The sequence below is a fragment of the Camelus bactrianus genome, chromosome 10 (assembly GCF_048773025.1).
Source record: "Camelus bactrianus isolate YW-2024 breed Bactrian camel chromosome 10, ASM4877302v1, whole genome shotgun sequence".
Lineage (NCBI taxonomy): Eukaryota > Metazoa > Chordata > Mammalia > Artiodactyla > Camelidae > Camelus > Camelus bactrianus.
In genome coordinates this window covers 47,150,220-47,176,427 of record NC_133548.1, presented here as the reverse complement: position 1 = coordinate 47,176,427, position 26,208 = coordinate 47,150,220, and the positions used below count along the sequence as shown (strand labels likewise).

At 44.1% G+C, this 26,208-nt stretch overlaps 1 protein-coding gene across 4 annotated transcripts in view; it reads left to right on the top strand.

Moving 5' to 3' along the window:
- CLPB (ClpB family mitochondrial disaggregase) overlaps positions 1–26,208 on the top strand; it is a 236,013-nt gene that overhangs the window by 164,606 nt on the left and 45,199 nt on the right. For all 4 annotated transcript variants that reach the window (XM_074372574.1, XM_045508765.2, XM_010973081.3 and 1 more), the window contains one exon: positions 8,356–8,484. In XM_074372574.1, coding sequence (XP_074228675.1) covers positions 8,356–8,484 — 129 coding nt within the window. The remainder of the gene's footprint in view (positions 1–8,355; positions 8,485–26,208) is intronic.

Below are 26,208 nucleotides of genomic sequence, written 5' to 3'. Positions count from 1 at the left end.
CAGTTCATTATTCTGCCCCTCCCTGGATGGGAGATAAAAGAAAATAAATACATATGTAGACACACTTACCCACATACATACACACACACGGAGTGTATATAAGAGACCACCCCAGGACGAGAGAGGGGCAGAATTTATTGTTCTTTTTGCAAGTGTTGAGGTTTATTAGTAGGGATGCTGGGTTGGCTTGGAATTGGCTATTAATTACAGCATTTTGTATTTGTTTTTTATTGCGAGTTTTTAACATCTTGAAGAAAAGTCAGAGGGAAAGACACGCTGGTGTAGAGATGGGGAGCACAGAGGGACCAAGTTTGGCCAACCAAATAGCATGGCTGGCTGAGAAGCAGAGAGGGCAGGCTCCTTCCTCTTATTGCCAGAGAATCCCTGGGCCTGAAAGACTCCTGCTTTGGTTAGGATCGAGATCAGGGTAGGGGAGTGAGGAGAAGGTGAGCTCAGGCTAATTTTGGACAAATCAAAGGGACTGTAGATCCCTGTGAGTGTGTTACCTGTCTGAGAGTTAGGAGAGGTGGGAGGTGGTAGAGGTTCAGACGGAGTGTTGATGGGTCTATAGATAACAGAGTAACAGATTATTAAGAGTTTACCCCACTCTTTGCATTTGATGGTGTGCAGGTGAGACATGGGTTCTGGAAAGCTCTACCTGAGTCTGCAGTCCGAGGAGGGTCCTGGGCCAGAGAGGTTGCCACACTGAACATCTGAGGCCACAAGCAGGGTCAGCAGCCTATCAGCTTACGCTTCCAGACCAACCTTCCTGCTCTCCTCTTTCCCTTTCACGGGGGGTGAGAGAAGATGGGCTCGGGGGTCTCTATGGGAAGGCTGCCCTTGATGTGTCTCCGATAGAATAAGTGCTAACCCAGTCTTCTTTTTAATTCATCAAACCTTCCTGAGCTCCTACTGTGTGCCAGCTTCCATGCTGTACTATGATAAAGTATAATGAGGTGAGCAGGGTCCTGTTCTTAAGGAGAAACCTTCCAGTCTGTGGGCAGAGAGCATGGTGTCTGTGAGAACCATTTTTAAGCAGAGTCTAGTCCTCTCCAGGCATAGGCCAGCCTAGATGACCATTCTCTAGATGAAAGATAAAGAAATCTATCAGACAGTGTCTGTCCTTCAAAAACGTGTTTTCTGCTTGGGGAAACAAGATTAACATCCATTCACTAAAGAAATATTTACCAAACACCTGCCGTATTCAAGAGTGTTACACATGAAGCAATCTGAGAACACAAAAGATTATGTGAAAGAAAGTGTTAACTAATTTGATGTGGACTAGACGGTAGTAGAATGCAGAGAGGAAAGGGAGATCAGTAAAAATCAGGCTTCTTGAGTTGTAAAGAGTGGGTAAAACATAGATAAACGAAAGGAAGAAATCGTGAAGCCGTGTACTTGCATAGAGAAGAGAGTAAAAACCTCAGCATTGAACAGACCAGTTCAGTCATTAACTACTCATAGTCCCTGAAACAAGCTAACCTCTAAATGGCAGCTTCTTCGTTTAGTGAATAGGAATAATAACAGCCTAGTATGAGTCTTGTGAGGAAAATAGTTGTAAAGTTCCTAGCACAGTATCTGGTACAGAGTAAATGCTCAGGAAATGGAGACCATTATTTTTTTTATTACTCCAAGAGTTATATATTTATTTATCTGAGTATTGGAGAAAGACTGATAATATTAGCCTTCAAGACTCACCTGTGACCCTCCATCGAGTATGAAATGGGCTCTCTGCAATGAGCCTGACATTCTACCTTGTTAGCATGAGAGGTGATTCTGGCCTTAATTAGAGTGGCATTAGGTAGAGGAAATGGCACAATAATAAATTTATTACCATTTATTATATCCTTACTACATGCCAGGAAGTGTGCTCTGTCCCTTATATAGATTTTTAATATAACAACTTTACTAAGATTTAATTCACATTCTAAACAGTTCGCTTTATTTAAAGTGTTTAATTCAGTGGCTTATAGTATATTCACAGGGTTTTGACACCATCACCACAATCAATTTTAGAACATTTCTGTCACCCCATAAAGAAACCCCATACCCATTATCAGTCATTCTCCACTTCTCTCAACTCTCCCTTGCCTTAGACAATCACTAATCTACCTTCTGTTTCCATAGGTTTGCCTATTCTGGACACTTCATACAAATGGAATCATGCAATATATGATCTATTGTGACTGAGTTCTTTGACTTGGCGTATTTTCAAGGTTCATCCATGATGTAGCATCTATCAGTACTTCATTCCTTATTCATAGCTGAACAATATTTCATTGATGGCTATACCACATTCAGTTTATCCATGTATCAGTTGAGAGACATTTCAGTTATTTCAGCTTTTGACTATTATGAACAATGCTGCTATAAATGTTCGAGTGCAAGTTCTTGTGTGAACATAATGTTTTCACTTTTCTTGGGTTTATACCTAGGAGTAGAATTGCTGGGTCATATAGTAACCATATGTTTAACCTTTTGAGAAACTACCAGACTGTTTTCCCAAGAGGCTGCACCATTTTACATTTACCCCCAGCCCTGTATGAAGGTTTCAGATTCTCCACATCCTTGCCAACGCGTTATTGCCTGTGTTTTTGACTTTTGCCATCCTAGTGGATGTGAAGTGGTTTTTCATTGTGGTTTTGATTTGTATTTCCCTGTTGGCTAATGATGTTGAACATCTTTTCATGTGGTTTTAGGCCATTTGTATATCGTCTTTGGAGAAATATCTACTCAGATCCTTTGTCCATTTTTTTTCCTTTGTCCGTCTTTGAATAGGGTTTGCCATTGAATCTTGTGAAGTAGGTGATGATATCTATTTCACAGATGAGAAAACAGATTCTCAGAGATGTTAAGTAACTTGATCAAAGTTATACAGTGAATTTTGCTTCCCAGTCTGACTCTGGCCTTCATGCTCTTTCTAATACACAATGCTGCCTACTGAGGATTCATGGTAGGATCACCAGGGGGTAGGATCATCATAGAGGGTCTCACCAACAGGAAGGGAGGAATTGAAATTCTATTTGGAGACATTAACTAGGGCTAGATAGGAGAGCCTCTGAAAGTCAAACAGAGGAATATGGATACATTACGGGTTCCTAGACAGAGGAGGACATGTTAATTTGAAAATCGCCATATCCTAGGTGTGATCATTTCCTGTAGGAAGGACCCTCAAAGACCAGATCCTCAGAGGTTATCCTTGTGTTTGTCAGGTTAGTCATAGAGTTTCCCTCTCATGCAGACATGCTCTCATCTGTAAAGGCACTGCTAGATGCTGCATGCCATTAGATGGCACAAGTTCCTGGGCGTGGCAGGTAGAGGCTGAGCCTGACAGAAAGACTCTTAGCTAGAGTTGCCTCTCCTCCCCACAGGTCAGCAGTAGTAAAGCTTTTATTATCCAGAGACCACCCACCCTGCCTTACACACCTTTTTTCAGTCTCCCCCATAGACTTAGTAATATGAGGATAGGAGCCATGTCACATTAACTTCTGCATCCTCAGTGCCTAATCCAAGGGAGAAAGTAGATTGGTAAATGTTTTTGGAAATGTTTTTAAAAACCTATTATCAAATTTGATTCTCATGTTTAAATATTTAGTATTCCTCAAATCTTTGCTTGTCATACCCATTTTACAGATTGGAGAATTTAGTAAGTGGCAGAGCTAAGATTCAGGAGTGTATGACGCTTTTACCTTAAATCACTGTTTCTCACTATGGGAGTCAGTGTATTTTTTTGCAGTTTCAGCAGTTTCAGAGTGGCTAGGGCTATGGGAAGGACTTCAGAGACTACTTTCACCTCTGCTGACTCCTTGGCTCTGCTGAGTCTGGGGAATCTTGCGGGGTGTATGTCAGTTGCACACCTGCCATGACATCCCAGCATAGACTTTGCAACATCAAAAAGCAGAAGTGGGAGCAGAAGGGTGACAGAGTGATGCTGTCATTCTCCCTGTGGTCACAGGGTGAAGGGACAGGAATGACTGGCTTGGAGGGAAAGCAGGAGCGTGAGCCCATCTCACCCTGTGTTGGAGGCAGACTGGTAGATATCTTTGTTGGGAAGGGAACAGTTCAATGACTGAAGACCAGCTGTAAACTTGGGGCCTCAAAAGACCACCATGGTGGCCAGCTGGTGAGCCAGCCTTGAACGAGTCACTTTAGCTTCTGCGGGTTTGCCTCCTGTTCCTCAGTGAGCGTGGGTAAGAATGTGAGGGCATGTGTCATACCTCTCCCACAGCTCCTTTCCACATTCAGCTGCTTTTTTTTTTTTTTTTTGGATAGAGAAGAGTATGAGCTCTGAAGATCTGGAGGTTTCAGCAAGGTCTCCTGGGACAGGGCTTCTAAAACTGAGCGGTGTGGGGAAAAGCACTTACTGCTAAGAGCACAAAACAGGCCTAGCTGACCTGGACTGGGTCCTCCTCCACTGCTGACTGACCATGGCACTCTACTGAACTTCAACTTCCTCATCTATAAAATGGGGAGAGTGAACGTCCACCTCACAAGGTTATTCTGAAATAAATAAGTGAAGTGCTTTATAGATAATTACGCACAACTCAGTTCCGAGGAGTGTTCCATGGAACACCAGTACTGCAGGATTTTAACCAGGGTTGAGTGGAAAGAGGCTGTCAAACATGAAACTGCTGAGTAATGCCAACTTAAATAGATGGTTCTTACTCAGAACCATGCTTTTCAGAGTGGAACAGTGTATGCAGAATTCCCCAAGCCTCTCTTCACAGAGAGAATGCACTTTTGGAAGCATAAGACTAGACAGTAAGGATAATAGCTGACGTTGACTAAGAGGTACTGTTAGGCCCTGTTCCAAGCCCCTTAACTCACAGTGTCTCATTTAATCCTTACCATATCCCACGAGAGGGCACTATTATCATCTCCACTGACAGATAAAAAAACTTGGCACAGAGAGGTTAGGTAAGTTACCCAAGATTATACAGTCAGTAAATTCAGAACTGGGAGCTAAACACACATGGTCTTACTCCAGAGCTCACTTTACTTAACAGCCACACTGTACTACCTCTGCTAAATACTATTCACTGGCATCATCATCATCATTATTGTTGTTGTTGTTATTACTATTATTATAAAAAAAAAAGGTAATATTGGGACCTTATTTATGTATTATGTGTTCATTTGCTGATTCAACAAGTAAGCTGTTAAGCACATATTTGTGGCCAGGCACGGTTCTGGGCACTGGGGATCAGCTGTGGGGAAGACAGTCACAGTCACATTTCCTGTCCTCATTGCACTTTTGGTCTAGTGGGGAACATAATCAAGTAAACAGGTGATTGCATTGGAATGTAATAAGTACCATAGTTGGGAGATGCTCAAAATGCTAGGGGAGCTCTATGGAGGAATAACTACTTAGCAAGAATCACTGGAGGAAGTGACTTTTGATCAGAGGCCTAAAAGTGAATTGGAGTTAACCAACTAAAGGCATGGGAGAGCAGAAAATGTTCCAGGCAGTGGAATAGTATTTACAAAAGCTCAGAGGCAAGAAAGAACATTAGGAACAGGATGATGAGAAATGAGACCCCAGAGGGGAACAGGGGCCTTCTTCATGTACGTTCCTTATTAGCTGGGCTGTGGCACTGCTACTCCACTGATGTTTGTCCCTGAACCAAATAGCCTAGCTGTGTCCCTTGAGTTGATCTGCTTTTTATGGTAACATTATAGCTCTGTCTTGTGCTCATGATACAGTGTTATAATAATTCATCCGTTCAGAGGTCTCATTCTTGAATTAGACTGTTAACTTCTTAGAGTCAAGAACTGTGTCTTATTCATTAGAGTATCTCCAGAAGCTATCACTGTGCATTGGTGTTCATTAAATGCTGTTTGTTGAATGAATATTTTCTTTGTAAAATGGATTATACCTTTCCTGCTTTCTTGAGCCAGCTATCAGTTTTCCTCAGGTTCATCATTATATCCAGCAGTTAATGTCCTTTGTGGCAATTCACTGGTGCCTGAGGGATTCTTGTGGTGCTGAATTCTGTGAGTTCCTCTTTCGGCTTTTTATTGTGCTTTTCTTTTCCCGCCCTGCCTGGACAGCAGCTGATTGTAATCAGTGTGCTTGATTCTGAAGCCTCTTCCCCAGCCTTGTTGGTTGCTTCTAATCTGCAGTGAGCTGGGAACGAGATCCATTACCATGATTTGATAAGGCTCTTCGTGACTAAGAGTTAATCTCTGAGTTAGGTCCTTAAAGGGCTCTCTTTGTGAGAAAAATGCAGATGCCATTGCAAATGGGCTACTCAGAGGCCCTCTTCCTGTGTTCCCTGCTCCAGGAAAGGTCTGATAACACTCTAGGGGTGGCGGTCATCAGTTTGGAGAGCCTCTGGTGCAGAAGAGTTGATGAACCATTGATTCACTAGACCATAAGAAAGTGTGGTCTGTTTTCCAGTTACACACTCCACCTACTTCATTTTGACCAGACATTTGAACTGCTTCCACCTGAGCTAGCTTATCCAGGTGCCAGCTACAAACCTCAGGCCAGCCTCTAATAGGGTAAGTTCCACAGAGAGTGTGCTGGCACCTACACTTGAGCAGGGAAAGAAAAGGGAGTAGGAGCCAAGGCTGGGACCAGAATATCTGGGCTCTGGGCTGATTCCCTCTTGCAAAATGAGGATGGTAGCATGATATGATGGAAAAAAAGAGTGAGGACTCTGGGTTCTAATCCTCACTCAACCATTTATTAGCTATGTGACTTCTGTGCTTCAGTTTTCCATCTATAAAATGTGAATTATAATACCTACTATATAAGGTAGTTAAGGGAATTAAGTAGTTTAATTGTGTGAAGTGACCATGCCAGCCAAAGTAGCGGAAGGTCAGTAAGTTAAATCTGTTAGGATTAGGAAGAGGCATGACAGTCTTCTGGCTTTGGGGACTTTTTAAATAGGAAGTTTGTTTTGCAGGAGGGGAAAATGCATAGACTGCATTCCAAGATCACTTGGAAAAGAATGGTTTAAGAGTTGTCTGTTGCTCTTGACTATATAGGCAAGGTTACCTCTTGACTGAATTACATCCTTTATCCAGTGGGAGGTAGGAGAAGCCTGCCCTCTGCAGGCCCTGTGCCATGGACTAGGGGAGAAGCAGTTACAGGTAGGTAGGACCCAAATTCCTCCCCCAACAAACTAAGCTCAGGAGGGAATGTAAAACAAGTACTCCAATAATTTTTACATGAGGCAAAAGGAAACCCCATCACCTGAGCAGAATAGATATTGTTCTACGGGGTCTCGGTTCCCAAAGCCCCAGAAGTAGGGTAGTAGCCTTCCCCCCTAGTTATTGTCCAAACCAGGACTGTCCAGGACAGTAGGCATAAACCAGGACTGTCCCAGGTGAACAGGGACATGTGTGGTCACCCAATCCACAGGGTCCTGTAAAGTGATAGAACTGGTTTTAGGTTCCTTTGTATCAGTTTGAAAAAAGAGAGTCACTAGTATTAGCACTAGAGTGAACCTGAGGGGTTTTGATTCTTTGACCACAGGAAATACTTGTTCTTCTCACCTTCAAAAAAATGTTCACAGTATGTTTATTAAGGGGGAGGAAGCAGATTACAAAATTGCAATATAGTAAATTCCAGTTTTGTAGGATATATATGCATATATAGAGAGAGAGATGTGTATTTAGTAGGATATACATGCAGGTATATCTCTTATCTATCCAGCCTATATATAGACATAAGAAGACATGCACTAAAATATTAATTGCAGTTTCTCAAGTTGCTAAGATACTGATGCTTTTTCTTCTTTGTACTTCCCTGTAGTTTCAAAATTTTAACTGCTTTTATAAACTTAAAAAGTTCTTTACAAAATATTAAACACTCACTAGATTGTAAACATCTTCAGAGTAGAGAAGTGTGTTACTATTCTGCTAAGAAAAGTCTCTGTCTCCCCCTTACTTGTCCTCTGTCTTACCTTATCCTTCTTTCTTCACCTGGATAACTTCTTTTCACCCTTCAAGACTTCTGGGATCCTCTCTTCATGCCCACATGAAGCTGAGCTCCCCTCTGGCTTTCTGTGTCATCCTGTTATATCTGTAACAGCATTTATCTTAAACAATACTGTAAACATCTGTTTATTGTCTGCTTCCCTTGTCAGATTAGGTCAGGGACCATTTCTGATTCATTTCTGTGTCCCCAAATGAATTCTGCCACATAATAGATGTCAGTAGACATTTGTGGAACTAACTGGCCTCTTTCCCAGCACAGATGGCCAGACACATAGTAGGTGCCGTTATATGTTTATTAAGTAGGTAGATGAGTGAATGAGGGAATTAAAATGCCAAGAGAAGGAAGGTGAGATTGGTGGTTCATGGCATTTGTTGCTAATGGAAGGGTTTGTGTTGCTGTCCCCCTAGTCCTGGTCACCAGGGAGGATGACTTCAACAACCGGCTGAACAACCGAGCCAGCTTCAAGGGCTGCACAGCCCTGCACTATGCTGTCCTTGCCGACGACTACCGCACCGTCAAGGAGCTGCTTGATGGAGGTGAGAGCATGGGTGAATGGGGCAGTTACGGGGTGGCAAGGAGAGGGTGTGGACTTTGGCAACCCCTCTCCTCTGGAAATGCCATGCTCCCCCAGAGCCTTGTTACTTGCCCAGAGCTGGAAATGCCTCGAGGGTGCCTGCACTTCATGAGAGTAGCCTGTGTGACTTGCTCTTCTGTGGCTGGAGTGTGTTCTTTACCTACGGCTGTTTGATGTACCACACCATCCTGCCTGTCTGCACATGCTCTGAGAATTTTCTTGATTGGTACTCTCCCTGAAAGTGTCCTCTCTTATCTCCTGTGACCACCAGAGCAGGCTGGTGGCACAAGGAGGAGACCCTTCAAATCCCTACTAACCTGGGTCTCAAAGACATCCTCCTTGTTCCCACCCACACCCCAGTCTAAATTAGGTCCCTTCCGTTAACTCTGGGTCATGACACCCTTTTCTGTCATCACACTTGTCACAATCTGGAATTGTTTTTGAGTATTCAGTAGCCTTCTCCCTAACTTGACTCTGAGCTCCCTGAAGGCAAGAACCATGGCTGGTACATCCCCCGCACCTAGCGTAGTACCTGGCACACAGTAAGCACTCAATAAATCTTTGTTGAATGATTGAATCCCCTTCCTTTGGAGAGTATTGACTTAATTGGAGGGATAATACGTGTCGTCCCCAGACTCAAGCTGCTCTGGTCCTGTCCAGATCTGATACAGAGTTACCTGCCACCCTGCCAGATACCTCCCAAGCAGTCCCGTTTCTTCATCCCACTCCAGCCTCTCCTTGGGATAGGGAGGGAAGCATCTTGCCAGGATGTGTAGTGCCCAAGCCTGAGTGAGTAAGGCACTGACTGCCTGCTTATGCCCTCGCTGCCACTTCTCAAAGGCCTAAAGACCCTCTCTCTTCGGCCTGGACACCAAGGTCCTCCTTGTCAGTGGTCATTTTTCATAGCACCTGGGAGCTAGAAGAGCCCTCAGAAGTCCTCTAGGTTGCCCTGATTGCCTGCCCTCTCTCCCTCCAGAAACCTCTTCAACAGCTGGCTGGCTGGCATTTCCTTGGATTCTGTCAGGGACGAAGGAAACCCTACTTCTTGCCTAGGAGCCCATTCCAATTTAGTTTTTCTGTGGAAGAGTTCTGGTTGAAATAGCTTCTTTTAAATGAGGTATAATTTCCTTCTCTGTAACGTCTGCCAACTGTCCTCTGTGGCCAATCACTTTTTCAAAATCCAGTCTTCAAAGAAAATTTTCAGTTCCAGAGTCTTTGCCTCCCCAGCCCAACACCCCCATTTCATCTTCTAGTCTTTGTCATGTGATTGAGCTGGAGGGATTGCCTGGTAACACCCAAATCCTGCCACCCTCTGTCAGCCACAGCCACACTGGCTTAAGACCTAGGCCTGGCCCATACCCCAGCCTACAAGGGGCCCGCCCCAGAACAGTCAGAGTGTGTCTTGGTCTGGGGCATGCACAATGTGAGGGGCAGGACTGCTCATAGATATGGTGACAGTGCCTGAGATGACTGATGCTTTCAGAGCAAGAACTCACTGCTCTCAGAAGCAGGGACTTAGAAAACGTCCTCAAGCAAGATGCTACCCACTCTGTCCTTTGGGAAGCTCTCCGATGAGACATTTGTAGCTAAGAATTGGAATGTTCACCATGGGGCCTCTCTTTGCTGGACCTTATAATCAGTCAGTACCCCCCAGCCATTGTCCAATGGTTTACATTCCCCACTTCCCGTCGCCCCCAGACAGATAGGGAACTCACTCTAAAAAGAGTCCCTCTCCCCAGCTTCCAGATCGAACACCTTTGAAATGAAGAGGCACAGGCCTTTTATGAAGCACCCCCAACTCTTACCCCTCAGGCCAAGACTGTCCCTTTGAGCCGTTCCAGGGGCATGACTCCTGCTTGTTTACTTGGAACAGATGCCCTTAGCCCCCACCTTTACAGTTCGCCCACCTGCCTTTTTACAGAATACATTTACACCCCCTGCCCTAGCCTCCCAGCCTCAAGGGCCAAAACCATTAACCCACTTATTTCTCCCTTCCTGACCTGAACAAGTGGCCGTCACTCAGGGCAGGCAGGCCTGCCATCTTCTGACCTCCCTGCCCCCCTTGACCTGTGTTGGCCTGCCTGTGTATGTGACCAGCCAACCGAGAGGGAGGATCCTGCTCCCTTGTCCTAGGGGCTCTTGCTAGTAACATTTCCAAAGTTTTCTGACCTCAGCTGACACCCTCCAGAGGATTTCAGGGAAGGCAGACCCTCCTGCCTTTCTTAGCCATCCAGCTTTCTTAGCCTATATTTGCCACCGGCTTTGCTGCAGTACCTTAGAGGCTTTCTCTGTGAGATCCAAGGCAGGCCTAGACACAGGGCCAGCCTGTGCTCATAAGGTCCACACAGAACCCTTGTCCTTGAAATTGTTTAGTCCATGGGGATGTAGGGTCCCCAGATCTTAGAAGGTTAGAGCTAGAGAGGGCAGCTGCTCTTGCCCTCTGACCAGCAGTCCCCATGCAAGAGGGAGGAGGTCCAGGCAGCAGCATCAGTCTGACAATGTGGGAAGTTCTCTGACCCTTAGGAGGCAGCATGGAGTAATAGAAAGGACACCTCAGGCTTCAGAGTCAGGCCAACCTGGGTTTGAATCTCCGCTCTCCCACCTACTAGCTCTGTTGGCTTGGACATGTCCCCTTAACTCTCTAAGCCTTAGTTTTTTTGTCTGTAAAGTAACACCTGGGAAGTTTCACAGGCATTAGAGAGCATAAGGATTAGTGATAATGTGTGTAAAAGCCTCTTGTACAGGTAGTGTTCCATGACTGTATGAAGAAGTCAAACTCACCCTGGCAGCTGAAATACCATTCCTCCCCCTCCCCTACGTAATACCTTCTTCTGTTTCTGCCCACCCTGCCTAAAACACCATTGTGTTCCGTCTTCTTATCTAGATCCTTGGACACGTCAAGGCTTCTGTCTGTCGGGAAGCCTCTCCTGGAGGTCTGATTCACTCTGATAGCACCACCACTGAACTCTTCAGAGGTTTGGGTTGGGTGCTTAGCACAGAAAGGCCACTTCTTCATCTTTGGGAGGACCTGTAATATGGTGAAAAGAACGCAAGCTTGGGGGTCAGACAGACCTGGGTTTAAATCTCAACTCTATAGTGTGACTCTAGGTAAGCCAGTTGCCATCTTTAACACCATGGGCCTCAGGGCGTCCTAAGATGAATCTGGTAAATTGTCTTGACCCTGAGAGACTCCAAGACTGGTGGAGGACACAGATATGGAAACAGGCAGTGACAGCAGGCAGGGGCTCCAGCAAGGTCCTGGACATGGGGCTCTGGGGACACAGAGGAGGAAATACCTGCTTCTGCCTGGTGAGCAGGGTGGTGGAGTCCATTACAGAAGGCTTCCCAGAGGACGGCGTGCTTCAGCCTTATCAGGGAGGGTAATGGGAATTTGCCAGACGGATTTCTGTGGAAGGGTTATGGGTTTACCGGTGCCAATTTTCTACCTCCAACCTTCACAGAAAAGTGGGTCTGGCTTATGTGGTTTTCATCTCTGAAGATGCTGCTTCTGCCTGTGTTGCTGGCTTACAAGCAGGAAGGCTCTGCTTTAGCAACTGACTGCCAAGTACAAGAAAGGGTTGGAGGGATGAAGGAGAGGCAGGACAACTGGGAAGACAAGTAATCAGAGAAGGTAGGGTTCCTCCTTCTTCAAGCCTCTGGAGCTGGCTTATCCCAGTAGTTCCAAGGCTGTTAAGGTGCTTTTGCAGCTTTTTCCTCCCAGAGATGTGATCCCACTGCCAGATTCATTTTCCTAAAACCTCATGGCAGCCTCTCTCAACCAGGGTTCCTCTGGAAAATTAAGCCCTAATGCTCTAAGGCATCTGTTGTACACAAGGAATTAATTTCTTCCCCAGGCATCCAAAGTTGTATGAGTTATGTACCATTCTTGGGAGAATTGAGAAAATCAGTATTCAAATAATTTCCTGTTTGTGATTCAAAGGAGAAACCCAGTTGAGAAAGGCCGCAAGGAAAAAGCATAAACTGTGGAGTCGGGATCTGAATATAGCCTTGCCACTTAATAGCTGTGTGTCCTGGGCAACCTGGGACCACTGTGAGGTTCTCCTTCCTCATCTGAAAATGGGGGCGTGCCACCTACCTTCTAAGGTTTTGTCAGGATTGGGCATGTGTAGGTTCTACAATATAGGAACTCTATAGCATCTGTTATCAACTCCAAAAGCACCCAGTGCTCACTTATTTAAAAAAAAAAAAAAAAGGTATGAGGGGGAATCCTACCCATCCTAATTTTTTAACCTGCTTTTAGAGTTGTTCTATTCTGACCCTCACCTAAGTTTTTTTCCCCACTGCCGCCCTAATAGTCCAGCTACTGGGTAACATTGATTCTGTGTTCCCACCTTAGAGCCTTTACTCATGCAGGTCTTTCTGCCTCTCATTTCCCTTCAAGACTTTGTTTCTCAGCCTAGTGGAATGCTTTCTGCCAGTCAGTCCCCAGCTCTAATGCCACTTCCCTTTTAAAGTCTTCCTTGTTCCCTGGGATTTGGGGCCAGTACCCCTTACTAGACTGTGGTCAATTGAGAGCGAGGACTATGTTTTACTTTGCCCTGCCTGCTTTGCCACAGTGCCCCACACGTAGTTTAGGACATACTTGGATGCGCTGAAATCTCCAAAGCCATGTAGATTTGGGTGCCACCAGAGGTGCAGTATCTCTGCTTCCTGGCCCACTTGCTCTTAGTGTCATAATATATCTGGCTTTTTAGAGCTTCCCGTATGAAGCTATCTTGCTTCTCCTTACAGTCACTGTGCCACTGCCTTTTCAACCACCAGGACTCATCACCTCAGAAACACTTGGGCTTTATGAAACCTAATAGCACCTTCCCCAGGGCTTCCCTTAGCCTCTTTCTTACCTGTTTTCTTGGCTTTTCCTTGCCCCCTGCCAAGTACATGGCTCAGTTGTCAGTGTTAACCAGCCGTCATCAAATGAATCCCTAAATTCCCCACCATTGCTGCCTGAGGCAAAGAACCTTTCCAGTGCTGACATCCTCCCTTTAACAGCCTGTTAGCTTGTTGTCGGGGCTGGAAACTTAGAGCTCCAGTTCCTGTTCCACTTCACTGTCTGCCCATCTGGCTGCACTGCCAGATGTTGAGGAAATCAGCTTTGCCTCAGGCTATCCCCTGTGGAAACTGCACCCTCTGATTCTTGTCAGCAATTTGGGGAAGGGGACTGAGCATTGGGCTGAAGATCAGAAGTTCTGGCTCTGCCACCAACAAACCCTGTCTCCTTTAGGCAAATCCTTTCTCCTCCATAGTGAAATAGAGAAGTTAGAGTAGCTGATCCCAGGGACCCCTTCCAGCTCCAGCATCCTATGTAACTCCTAGGTGAGTCTGCTTACTCATTTTTCAAACACTTACTGAGCATCTCTCCTGTCATAGGCCTCGCCCTAGGCACCTGGGAAATAAAGATGATCCAGACATGGTCTTTGCCCTTAAGGAGCTCATAGGTCAGTATGGCAATCAGACATTTTAGCAAAAAATTGCTATCTAGTGTATTAATGGAGATTAAGGGATCACAAAGAAAAGACCTTTTAAATCTCTGGGGAGGGCAGGGAAAGCATGGTATAGGAGATGGTGTGTACACTAAGTCTTAAAGGATGAATGCAAGTTTATCAGATGGATGAGGGAGAAAGGAAGAGGGAATAGCATGTTGAGAGGTACGGAGTATGAAGCTGTATACTTTATTCAATACATTGCAGGTAGTTCAGAAGAGCTGAATTTATGGGATATGGATTGAAGGGTCAGAATGAGAAGCAGGAGCTGATAACAAAGTCCTCTAACATAAGCTCTGCTAAGGAAATAGAACTATCCCCCAGTGGGAAACCATTAAGATTAAGGGGAGGGAAGGATCAGATTTATGTTTAATGTGAAAGATGGTTTAGAAGTTTCAAAAATGTATATCAGTAATTGAATAGATAAGTAAATTATGGACTGTTCACACAATGGAATAATATATAGAATGAATGAATGAACAAACAAATGGACTCTTGCTCAGTGTGGATGAGTCTCACCAACCTAACATTCTGGACACAAATCAGACTTCGAAGAGTACTAACTATATGACTGCATTTGGATGCATAGTTATAGTTCAAAATAGACAAAACTACCTAGTGTGTAAGAAGTCAGGATGGTGGATTCCCTCAAGGGGGCAGGTATGACTGGAGAGGGCATATAGGGGCTTCTGATACGCATAATGTTCTGTTTCTTTATCTAGATACTAGTTATGTATCCAACTGTGGAAGTTCTTTGAGCTGTATCCTTATATATTTTTTTGTACTTTTCTGTATATATGTTATACTTGAAAGAAGTTTAGAGAAAAATAGGGGGAAAATGGATTAGGAGGGGCATGATTGGAGAAAGGGAAAGTATTTCATTTGAAAGCTGTTTCAATTGTCTCAGTGAGGCCTAAATCAAGGTAGTTGCAGGGGGGAAAAGAGAGAAGGGGACTGTTTCCAGGATTTAGGAGTAGAATTAATAGGATTGGATGGTGAGAGAAGAGTAGTCAAGATCAGGTCCAGATTCTGGACTGGTTGGCTCAGTAGATGGCATGCACCTGTGCTGAGGTAAGAACTACAGGGAGAAGGTATGGGTGGATTGGAGGTACAAGGGAATGATTGGTTCTGCTTTGAACATTTTCTTTCTCCTTTCCTCCTACTTTTAGATTTCATTTTCCAGTGTTCTGTTCCCTTGCTTCTTTGTCCTTTCTTTGTACTCATCTGATAAAACACTAATCTTAGTTAAGCCCAATTTCTTTGCACTTCATGTCTGTATCTGAAGAGCTGAATATTGTTGGAGAAAAAAGTCACACAACCAAGCTAACTGGACTCACTTTACATTTATGTCCTTGAATCTCAGACACTCAACACTGCCAACCACCCAACTACACTTCGTGAGTAAAATCTGGACCAAGGCAACTTTTTTATACTTTCTCCTGAAACCCCCAGCACTCTCCTTCCCCAACTCTCAAACTAATGATCTCACCTCACACTTCAGGAAAATAGATTGCAATCAGAAGGGAATTCCTTCATCTTCCCACCATCACTTCCTACCTGCATCTATACCTCTGTATGCTGCCTTCCCTCCTCTACAGTGGAAGAAGTTCCTAAGATCACCTCTGCTTTTGGGCTCAGGCTCCTGCTTCCTCTCACTTTCTCAAGTACTTTGCTCCTTCGGTGATCCCCCGTCTCTCCTGCATGATCTGTTTTCTCCTCTCTGCTGGCTTGTTCCCATCAGCATAGAAACATGCCTTAATATCATCCACCTTAAACAACAAAGTAAACTAAAAACTTCTCCTGACCCCCATATCTGCCTCCAGCTGCTGCCTCATTTCTCTGCATCCCTTCATGGTTTAAAGTCCACCGCTTAATTCACTTCCCCAGCTCCAGTTTTTCCTCAGTCTTAATGTATCATGGCCAAAATATCTTTTGTTTTTCTCCCAAGATTGACATCCCCTAAATAATATCATCTCAATAAATGATACAATCATCTACCTAGTTTTTGGGCCACAAAGCTTAGTCATCTTTGAATTCTCTTTTTTCCTTACACTACCTATCAAATCCTTCAGTAAGTCCTGTCAGCTGTGCTTTTTTTCTTTTTTTTTTTTTTTTAAGGTTTATTTATTTCAGTGGAGGTACTGGGGATTGAACCCAGGACCTTGTGCATACTAAGCACCCACTCTACCACTGAGCTATATCCTCACCCTGCCACCCCCCCACCCCCATCAGCTGTACTTCTAAAGTACATCTTGAACCATTCCTTTTTGCCTTTCCCAATGCCTAGACGATCACCACAGCTTCTTGACTAGTCTCAACATTTCCATTTGTGTCTCCCTGAATCCATCCTCCAAATAACTGCCAGGGGGATCTTTTAAAATCATAAACTCTGTTTCTCTCCTATTTAAAACCCTCTGTTGGCATACCAGTGAACCAAATTAAAATCCAGACTCCTTACCAGAACCTACAAGGCTCTATGTGACCTAGACCCTGCTGCCCCTGTGACCTCATCTCTAGCCACAACCCCACCTGGCTTGATCACTGCTCTCCAGTGGCCTTCTATCGTCCCTCAGGCACACCGAGCTCCTTGCCACCTCAGGGCCTCTGTACAAACCTCTCCCAGTGATGGCAGCACCTTACCCATGGTAATTCAGGTCTCAACTCAGATGTCCCTTCTTCAGAGAGGTCTTTTCTGACCACCATAGTGAAATAGCTCACCCAGTCACTTTCTATCATACGACCCGATTTTATATTCTTCATGGTATTTATCAGTCCCTAAAATCATGTTTATTTGTTTACATGTTTGTCACCTCCTTCTCTCCCAACTGGGATGTAAGCCTTGTGATCAGAGACCTTGTGTCTTTATTTTACTGCCATATTCACGTCTCCTAGGAAAACAGTCATGCTGGCCTGTGATTGATAAATCGCTGCTGACTAACCAGGCAGCCTGCGGGACACTCCTGTAGGGATGTGTAGCAGACAGTTGGCTCAATGGGCTGAAGCTCAGGAGAGACAGGACTGTAAGTTGGATGTGAAGATTTGAGAGCTGTCAGTCTCTTGGGAGTAGTGGAATCTGGCTTAGTCTGAATTGTCCATGGAAAGTTATAGAGTGAAAGAGGCCTAAGGACACAACTGAGAGAACCTACCTGTCAGGTGTGAACATGAGAAGAGGAGCCAGTGCAAGAGATTCAAGGGAACAGAGAGGGAAGAGAAAAGCAGAGACAGTGGAGAAGGGGTTGCTTTAAGGCTGTGCTTCTCAATTTGTGAAAAACCCATCTTTTAACAATGCTTCTGTAAAATACGATGAAAACAAAATATTAGATAAATTTTATTTTAAAAAGGCATACAAAATACAGGCCCAAATTTGTCATTAGGTTCAACAGATAAAATTACTCTTAAGTTGCTATAAAAGTTTCCACACACTTTCTCTCACTTATTATGCTTATCTCATCAAGGACTGGTAACAATGCTCACACACCAGCACCAGTACCTGAACTACAATTTAAGCATCGTTGCTGTAATGGTACTCCTGGGCAAGAGTGGAAGACAAAAGAGCAGAACATAGCCTCTGCCCTCAAGTAGCTTACAGTCCTGTGGGGTAGACAGTTTGGGATACACAGATACACTGCATGGCAGAGAGGTCAGAGCACTGCCATTAGGATGCAGGAATTGGGGACCATGATCTGCCCCAGTTCTGCCACCATCTCATCCCTGTAGGACCTTTGGCAGATCACAGCTCCTCTGTGGCATTACTTTTTTCATCTATATGGTAAGGAAATCATGTCAGATGTTTGGATGCTAAAGTTTTCTTCCAGTTGTTTGAACGCAGAGCTAAAAACCATCCATGCCAGCAATTTTCTGTGGGAGGAATGGGGAGTGACTGTTAATGAGTGCAAAGTTTCTTTCAAGGATTTGAAAATCTAAATTAGATTATTGTGATGGTTACACAACTCTGTAAGTAGACTTTTAAAAACTATTATATGCTTTAAATGGGTAAGCTATGATACATTTATGCATATGATAAATTTATCATTTATGATACGTAAAGCTATTTTAAAAAAAGAAGAAGAAAGAAAAAAATCCTCCATCACTCAAAACCAGAAAAGATTGGCTTGAAAGGTGACTGGTTACAGGCTGGAAAGTTGATTATGTATAGGAGGAGCCCCTCTGTTGTATATAAAAGTTTCTTTTTAAAGAATACTATTGAAAACTTATCTATAAAAATTTCTCTTGCCCATACTGGTCTTTTTATTGATTTCCAGTAATTACTTTAAGTGTAGCACTCCCCATTCTTGTGAAGCTTGAAGTCTGGCAGAGTATTAGACATTAGGCAAATAACCACAAAATTACTAGCTAATTACCACTGAGATAAGTATTATTAAGGAAGAGTTGAGGGTACCAGGAAAGTGTAATGGAGATCTAATCTAGTCTGAAGCGGGTGAGGGAAGTCTTCCCTGAGCAAATGGCATACATGTGGAGACCTGAAGTATAGATGTTAGCCTGTCACTTAACTTGAGGAAAGCCTGGGGAGAGTGATGGCTATTAGTCATCTGAAGGGACCCAGCAGTCTAGTCAGGGACACCATCGGGCATGGAGGGATTTTGTGCTGCTGTTGTTACAGTTCATGGTCAGGGCTAAAAGGGATCATCAGTGTCCCTGTGTCCTGTCCTCTACCCTTGGCCTAGTCAGCCCCTGAACCAGTGCAGAATGGTGAACTGTCCTTGCTTTCCCCCAGGGAAAGGTATTTCTGTATGCCAGACTCTGTGGACATAGAGGAGTTACTAAATAGTTAGAGATGAGCACGCCTGGGTACCAGAGCCCAAGCTCTCCAGAGCCACCTGCCATCCAGGCACCCGCATTTCATCAAGGCTTTAATCGGCTCCAAGCAGTCCTCGGATGAGCCTGGCGGGTATCCGGCATGACCTCATCACCACCAACAGTGGCAGCTGGAGGCCGAGGCTCCCTTGGGTAAGGGAGAGGTCAGCATCAGTTGGGCCGGGTCTGTTGTGTGTTCTATGCTCTCCTCCACCTGCACTAGGCCTGGAAACATCTGAGTAGGATTCCGATTTCCCACGGCAGGGCCAGCTGCCCTTTGCCAGCCCACTCATGCCCCTCCAGTGAATATACTCTTGTGCAGAATGCACAGAGAAGGGGGAACACTGCATTTTAAGACAGGGAGCATCAATCTGAAGGTCAGGGCCTGCCGAATAGCAGCAGAGACCCATCCCAGGGTCAGATGGGTCAGAACCAAGGTTCCCTTCCCTAAAGGAGTTTCCTTCAGGGAGAATACAGCAGAGATACTCTTTATAGGCTGATCCCACCATCTCTTTACTGAACATTGTTTGGAAATGAATTCTTTAACATGTAGCAGAAGGAGCTTGCCACTTTAGGAATCCTTCAGAGACTCCCTTAATGAACCGTGTGCGATGGGAAATGCTGACTGGGCTCAGGTGACCTGCACTAACTCGACCTTGCTGTGGGACCTTGAGGAAGTCCCTTCCCCCTCACTGAGCCTCATTTTCCCCTTCTGTAAAATTAGATAGCTGGACTGCGATCTCAGAGCTCCCTTCCATTTTCATATTTTGTGATTCTGAATGAAACATTGCCCTCTGATTTATTTAATTGCAAATCTAAGTATTCATATTTATTCAGCAGCTACTAATTATTTTCCTGCAGCTGACCACCAGTGTCTTTCTAAGTTCCTCTGCTCTAAAAGCATCGTGTATAGTTTCTTTATCACAGTTTAGCTATGTAGTTACATTTAGCTATATAGTTATTTGATTAATAGATCTCTCTCGTATTACACAGCACTTTCCCTGAAGGTAGGGTCTGAATCTGCAGGGCTTATATCCCCAGCACCTTGCCCTATCCTTAGCACACAATAGATGCTCAGTCAGTGTTTTGTTCAGTAGATGTTTGCTGACTAAGTTCACTTACAAATGGGCATAAACTAGGCATTACAGGAATAAGAAAAAAAGATACAGGCCTTTCCTTCAGACTGCAAGAGTGCAGATTTGGTGAAAAGCCCATACACTAAGAACAGTGAAAACACCATAACAGTAGGTAATGAGACTCCAAATTAAACATAAACAGAGGCCAGAAAAAAACAATGAGTATAATGAATGAGGAGGAAAGATCAGTGTTGGCATTATAGAAGACTTCACGGAGGAGGAGACCTAGAAAGACAGGTAGAATTCAAACCCTCAGCAGGGAGAAGAAGGAATTTTTTCAGGTGAGGCAGCAGAAATGAGCCTGGCATGTTAAAGACCTGGAAGAAACCAGCTACCTGCCGGATAATGAGTAGGGAGGCCCGAGCCTGGAGGACCTTGGGGATGATTATTCACAAAACCAACTGTGAAGTCAATAGAGAGCACCTGAAGTGATTGTTGGCTGTTGGCTTGTTTCACAGCTGTAGTGATTTTTTTACTTTAAAAAATGTAAAAGATAAAAATATCAAGCAATGTCAGGATGGATAGTGAAAAGAAAGTCTCCCTTCCACATCGCTGGTCCTCCTCCTCAGAGGCAACCATTGTAGCTTTTCTTATGTATCCTCCCTATTGCTGCTGTAAACAGATTATCACAACTGAAATACGGTTGGGTCTGTTTTTTCAATTTGCTTTCAGCTTTAGGATTTTTCTCCCCTTCCTATCCTTGTTTTAATTTTTTTGTTTGAATATATGGAACATTAACTTTTTTCTGAAAACTGTACAAAAAGGTATACTCAGAGAAGTAAAACTCCCTCCTATGTCCCTTTCAACCTTTTTCTGCTCTCCTTAGTAAACCCTGACCCCTTGTAGATAACCAGTTTTGATTGTTTTCTAGCTTATCCTTCCTGTGTTTCTTTGTATAAGTAAATATACATCTGTTTTCTTATTTCCCCTTTTTCCTACATAAAAGATAGTATACTCTATATGCTCTTTTGCAGTTTGCTTTTTTACTTAACCATATTTCCTGGAACTCACTCAATATCATTTCACAGAGATTGTCCTCAATTTTTACAGCTGCATAGTACTCCATTGTGTGTCTGTGCTATATATCCTATGCTTGGACACTAAAGTTTCCAATATTTTACAATGACAGATAATACTATGGTGAATAACCTGTTGCATGTACATTTTGGGATTGTGGGAAATGTGTCTTTACAGTAAAGTTCTAGAAGCTGTATTGCTGGGTCATAGGATAAATGCACATCCTTGGTTAGATATTGCAAATTTCTCCTCTGTAGAAGTTGTACCATTTTGCATTCCCACTAGTAATATAGGGAAGTGTCTATTTTCTCACAGCCTTGCCAACAGAGTATATAGCCAAGCTTTTGAATTTTTACCAGTCTAATAGGTGAGAGAGATAGCATTTCAGTGTAGTTTTAGTTGATTCCCTTATTATGAGTGAAGTGGACATCATTTCGTATGTTTAAGAGCCATTTTTATCTTGTCACTTGTCTATTCATATTTTTTGCCCATTTTTCTGTAGGGCTTTTGGTCTTTGTTTTCCTCTTGATTTAAAAGTTCTCTGTGTGTTACTATGTGATACATATTGCGAATATTTTCTCCGATTTTGGATTGATATGGTTTTACTACTTCTTGTATAATCTTAATGTATAGCCAGGATTGAGAACCACTAGGGTAGTTTAAACTGTGCAAATTAGAATAATTTTTTAAAGGAGAATACATACAGAGAGAAAGGGATAGGGGCTAAGGACTCAGCCTTGGGTGTCACCTATAACTTGGGATAGAAGAATGAACAGGAACCTGCAAAGAAGACAAAATTATAGCTATTGTGTATCATGGAAATCAAGGTAGAAAAGAATCCAAAGGCGACAGAATTGGTCAGCAGCACTGATTACTGCATCCCTGGGCAGAGGAAGAAGAGATTCCTGGGGGTGATACTGAGGTCCTATCCTTACCTCCCATACCACTTTGCCCCCTGCTCATGCAGGCTGAGAGAAAGCTCTCCTGATCTCCATGAATGCTGCTGTCCCAGCAGTATTACTGGGGACTGTAGGAGGCCTCTCCTGACAAGAACATTGAAGGAAAATAGCTCAGTTGCATCATAACTGGGGCATAATTATTCAGTCAGCAAGTATTTATTAAACTCCAGCTATGTGCCAGGTACTGTTCTGGACACAGGACATCACCAACAAAGACCTAATTTTTAATTTGTGCTTCTCTCTCATCACTTTCTAAAAAGTTGGAGGTTTCCTTTATCCAAGTCCATCCATGTGGTTTGTCATGCAGCCTCAGCTCTGAGACAGAATTAATCAGGGAAAAGCACTTCTGAGAAAATGCAATCATTAACACTAGCAAGATGCTCTGGGTCAAAAATGGTCCTCTTGGTGTAGATTACAAGTCTATTCCTTGTCTTCTCCTGTTCCCAGTCTCCCCACTACCCTTCCACTTTTGTCTTTGACCGTTACCTGATGCCTGTGGTTGGGCGTAAAGGAAGGAGCATTAATTGGAAAAGTCCTTTTTGCAGTGGCTTCTGTTTTTTGGGTTTTTTTTTTTTAAGCAACAGTTTTATGAGGGAGATGGGTAATTCCTTCAACCTTGATGGGGGTTTGAAAAGTAATGAACTACAGTTCCTGTGCCCAGAACTGCAGTCTGTGGCATTTACTATCATAGTTTATAGATACTTGCCTCTGTATTCCTGATTCTTTCCATACTGGGAAGTACAGTTAGCAAAAGTATTTCATTGGTTTCTGTTTCTGCAGGTATTCTTAAAGCCAACTGTAAATTAGGCCTCCTATCTTCCTTAAGGTCCTAGTGAAAGTCTGTGTGTTTGACTTGTACTTCATTCCAACCACCACTGTAATGTACTAATACTTCTCATCCAAGCAGAAGGCTTTACTTAGATTGGGGGTAGACATGTGAGTGGAAGCATAAGCCAGCCATCTCTTGATAACCCCTCTTCCCTGCTACGGACATTAGGCTAGGATTGGTCAACAGAAGCTTAAACATCTGGTCAGTTCAGTCCTTTGGGGTAGTTGGTGTTTTATAGACAACCCATCAAGATTGATTGGCCTTATAACTGAATTAGCCAGATGTGTGGGCATTGTGTGCCCTTTCCTCGGCCTCCCTTCAATGTTGTTAGATGGAAGCAGACATGCGATTAGCATGTTTGAAGATGGTGTGTTTTTAATGCGTGAATAAAAGCTGCTGCCTTCTGTAGAGACTGTGGCTCTGCCCTAGACGTCAGCGGTATAATTACGACTGCTAAATTCAGCCCAGACCCACGCTTGGCTGCCTTGGTCTCAGCTGTCACTTATGGGAGGGGGAGGAGGGTTGCTGAAGCCCAGGGGCCCAGGCTTTTATTATAGTCCACTTTGAACTTAGCTTTTTCCAGAGCCTTTTCCTCCCTGCAGACAGTTGCCCCCAGCTGCTTTCTGGTCACAGAGCCTGCTGTCACCTCTAAGGGTAGTCTATGCTGCATTGTGGGGAGAGAGCAGAATGGGACTGGCCTCCTGAAAGTCCACGACTTACAGGAAACTTGCCCCAAATGAAAATGAGCTAAGGATTCCCATACTTCCAGTGCCTATGTCATGTGCTATTCAGAACATTACCTCTCAGCTAGAAAACCCCTACCTTAGGTTTGCATTGAACAGAAATCCTTGGCAGGAGTTTTTGCTTTTGCCCTTTTCCTCACCTAAATAACTCTGTGTATGAAGTATGTTTGAACGTTCATTTCCCCACTTTCATATCACTTTTCTAGCAGGCTGGCCTACATATTTGCCTTAGAACAAATCAGGCATTTTCATGTCTCCAGTAGCTCTGCTGTTGCTTAATATTCTGTAGACATCTCATACTCATTGTATCCAAATAGCAGTAGTCCCTCTTGGACTTTCTTCCATATTCCCTACTTGGTGAATAGCATCATCATTACTGGTCACCTAAAGAAGAAAGTATTTATAAGTAAGTCTGATGGGTTCACCCTCACTTTCCATCACATCTTTCTTAGAATTTTTCTCTCAAGTCCATCCTCTCTCCTCTGTCCCCAGTACCCTTGTTCGGGCTTCATCAGTTTCATGTGGACTATTGTTAACAGCCTTCTTGTTGGTCTCCTTACCTCTAGTCTCCTTTCTAAACCAGCCTTTACCCCACAAAACCCTGTCACTCCCCTTTTTGGAAACCTTCAGTAATTCCTGATGCTTGTGCGATAAGTTCAGATGTCTAACCCAGTATGCAAGTCTTTCTGCCATCCACTGTGAATCTTCTACCACTCTATCTCCAAGACAGGCTACGGATGATTGTTTGCTTCAGGATTGGGACCAGAGGGTCATGCCTGCTGCCATGTGGGCCTGGGGACACAGGAACTGCCTCTGCCATAGGCCCACTCAACTCCTCATTCCTTAGCACAGAGCCTTTCCTGCCTCCAAACCCTTGCTCATTCACTTTTCTCTGCTTGGGATGCCCTTTTCCCACTTTTCCACCTGTCAAACTCCTACTGAGCCTTCAAGAGCCAATTCATTTATATTTCTTCTTGTCGCTTTTCCTAGTTTACCTACATGATGTGAATCACTTCTCACTCTGTTCCCCCATAGCAGCTCTTGGAAGATACCTTATTGTGTTAAAGATTGCAACCGGAGCTTCAAAAGACATAGTTTAGCATTTGTCTCTTCATATACCCTCTTCTGTCTGTTCCTCTGATTCTGCTGCCAGTAGCCCTGACGGGGTCTCCATCCTGTGGAAAGCCACTTAGTCTCCCTTCTGTCTGCTAAAGAGATGGGGTGGCTGGCTCCCTGCTCAACACCCCATCTCTGCGCGTATACCACTAGTGAGACATGTTGTAGGAAGGAATGGTTAATAATGGTAGTTGTAGTAAAGATAACAATAGCTGTCACTTACTGAGTTGTCACTTTGTACCAAGCTCTTTTAATACTTAAAATTGCTCTGCAAGTTTAATACTCTTAACCTCCATTTCCCATACACATCCACCGAGGCACTAGGCTGCTAAGTAACTTTCCCAAGTCCCACCACTGTGAGTGGCAGAGCCACTGTGGTCTCTGGTTACGGTCTCGAGCAGAATTCCGGCTGTGTCCCCAGAGCCTGCCTATACAGGAGCACAAAATAGGTGCTCGGGAATGTTGGGTGGTTAATCGAATGGATGAATGAATGAATCAGTGTTCTTCCCATTGAACTTGCCTTCAGGCTTAGCAGAGACTGGCTGAGCATCTGTAGCTTATGCCAAGAAGTATGGATTTTGTCTCATCTCCTAATGCCCAGCTGTACACAGACATGTTCCCTCCCACTCAGTAACAAACTGCCTGGAACTCTTTGCCGGCTCATATTTACAAGAGAATGTGATAAATTCTGTATTGATCCCTCCTGTTCCACTGTAAATTTTGCAAAAGATGATTAAATAGAGCAATAGAGTCTGCAGGCATTGTGGCTCAATATGTTGTGGAGTGGCGTATCGACCTCCTCCATCCAAAGGCAGCCAGCGCCTCGCCCTGCTGCCCCAGACCAGTAATTAAAATCCTGGGAGACTGGGATTTAAAATCCAATCATATCCCTGAATCAAGCCTTCTAGCCTCCCCATGTGACGAGTGCAATAAGGTAACGGCAGGAGCATGTTTATGTCTGTGCTGAAGCAGTCCCCACAGGGTGGGTAAGAAATGGAGAGTTGGGTAGCCCTGCTGGCTAAATCACTTTGCTCTGACACCACAGCCACTTGTGAGACAGTCTGTAGTTACAAATAAAGTCCCAGCCAAAGACCAAATTTGGACTATAAGAGCAAAATATCATACAGAAAAATTCACAAGTTGTGTTTCACTGTACACTTCTGTTCCCAAAGCCAGTAGTTGTGATTTGGCCTTGTTTAAACTGTGGCTTTTAGTAACCAAACGTGTTTGAATTTCCATAGGAACTCTTTTAACCTAAGCTGAAGCCAGCCTTCTCTATGCTGAGGCCTGTAATCAAGGCACAAGATACTGAAATAAACTTGCCCATCTGCTCTCAGCAGGATCAGGAGCTCCCTGAGGGCAGAGACATTGCCTTCTTACTCACCTTTGTGTCCCTAGCACCTAGCCCAGTGCCAGACGCATAGAAGGCTCTCAAAAAGTATCTCTGAATGAATGAACAAACACAAATTAAAACCTTGGGAAAAAACCTCTGTGAACTGGTGTGTAGGTAGTAGACCTACCACATGGTCGCCCATTCAGTGCTTGAGTATTTCCAGTGCTGGGGAATTCA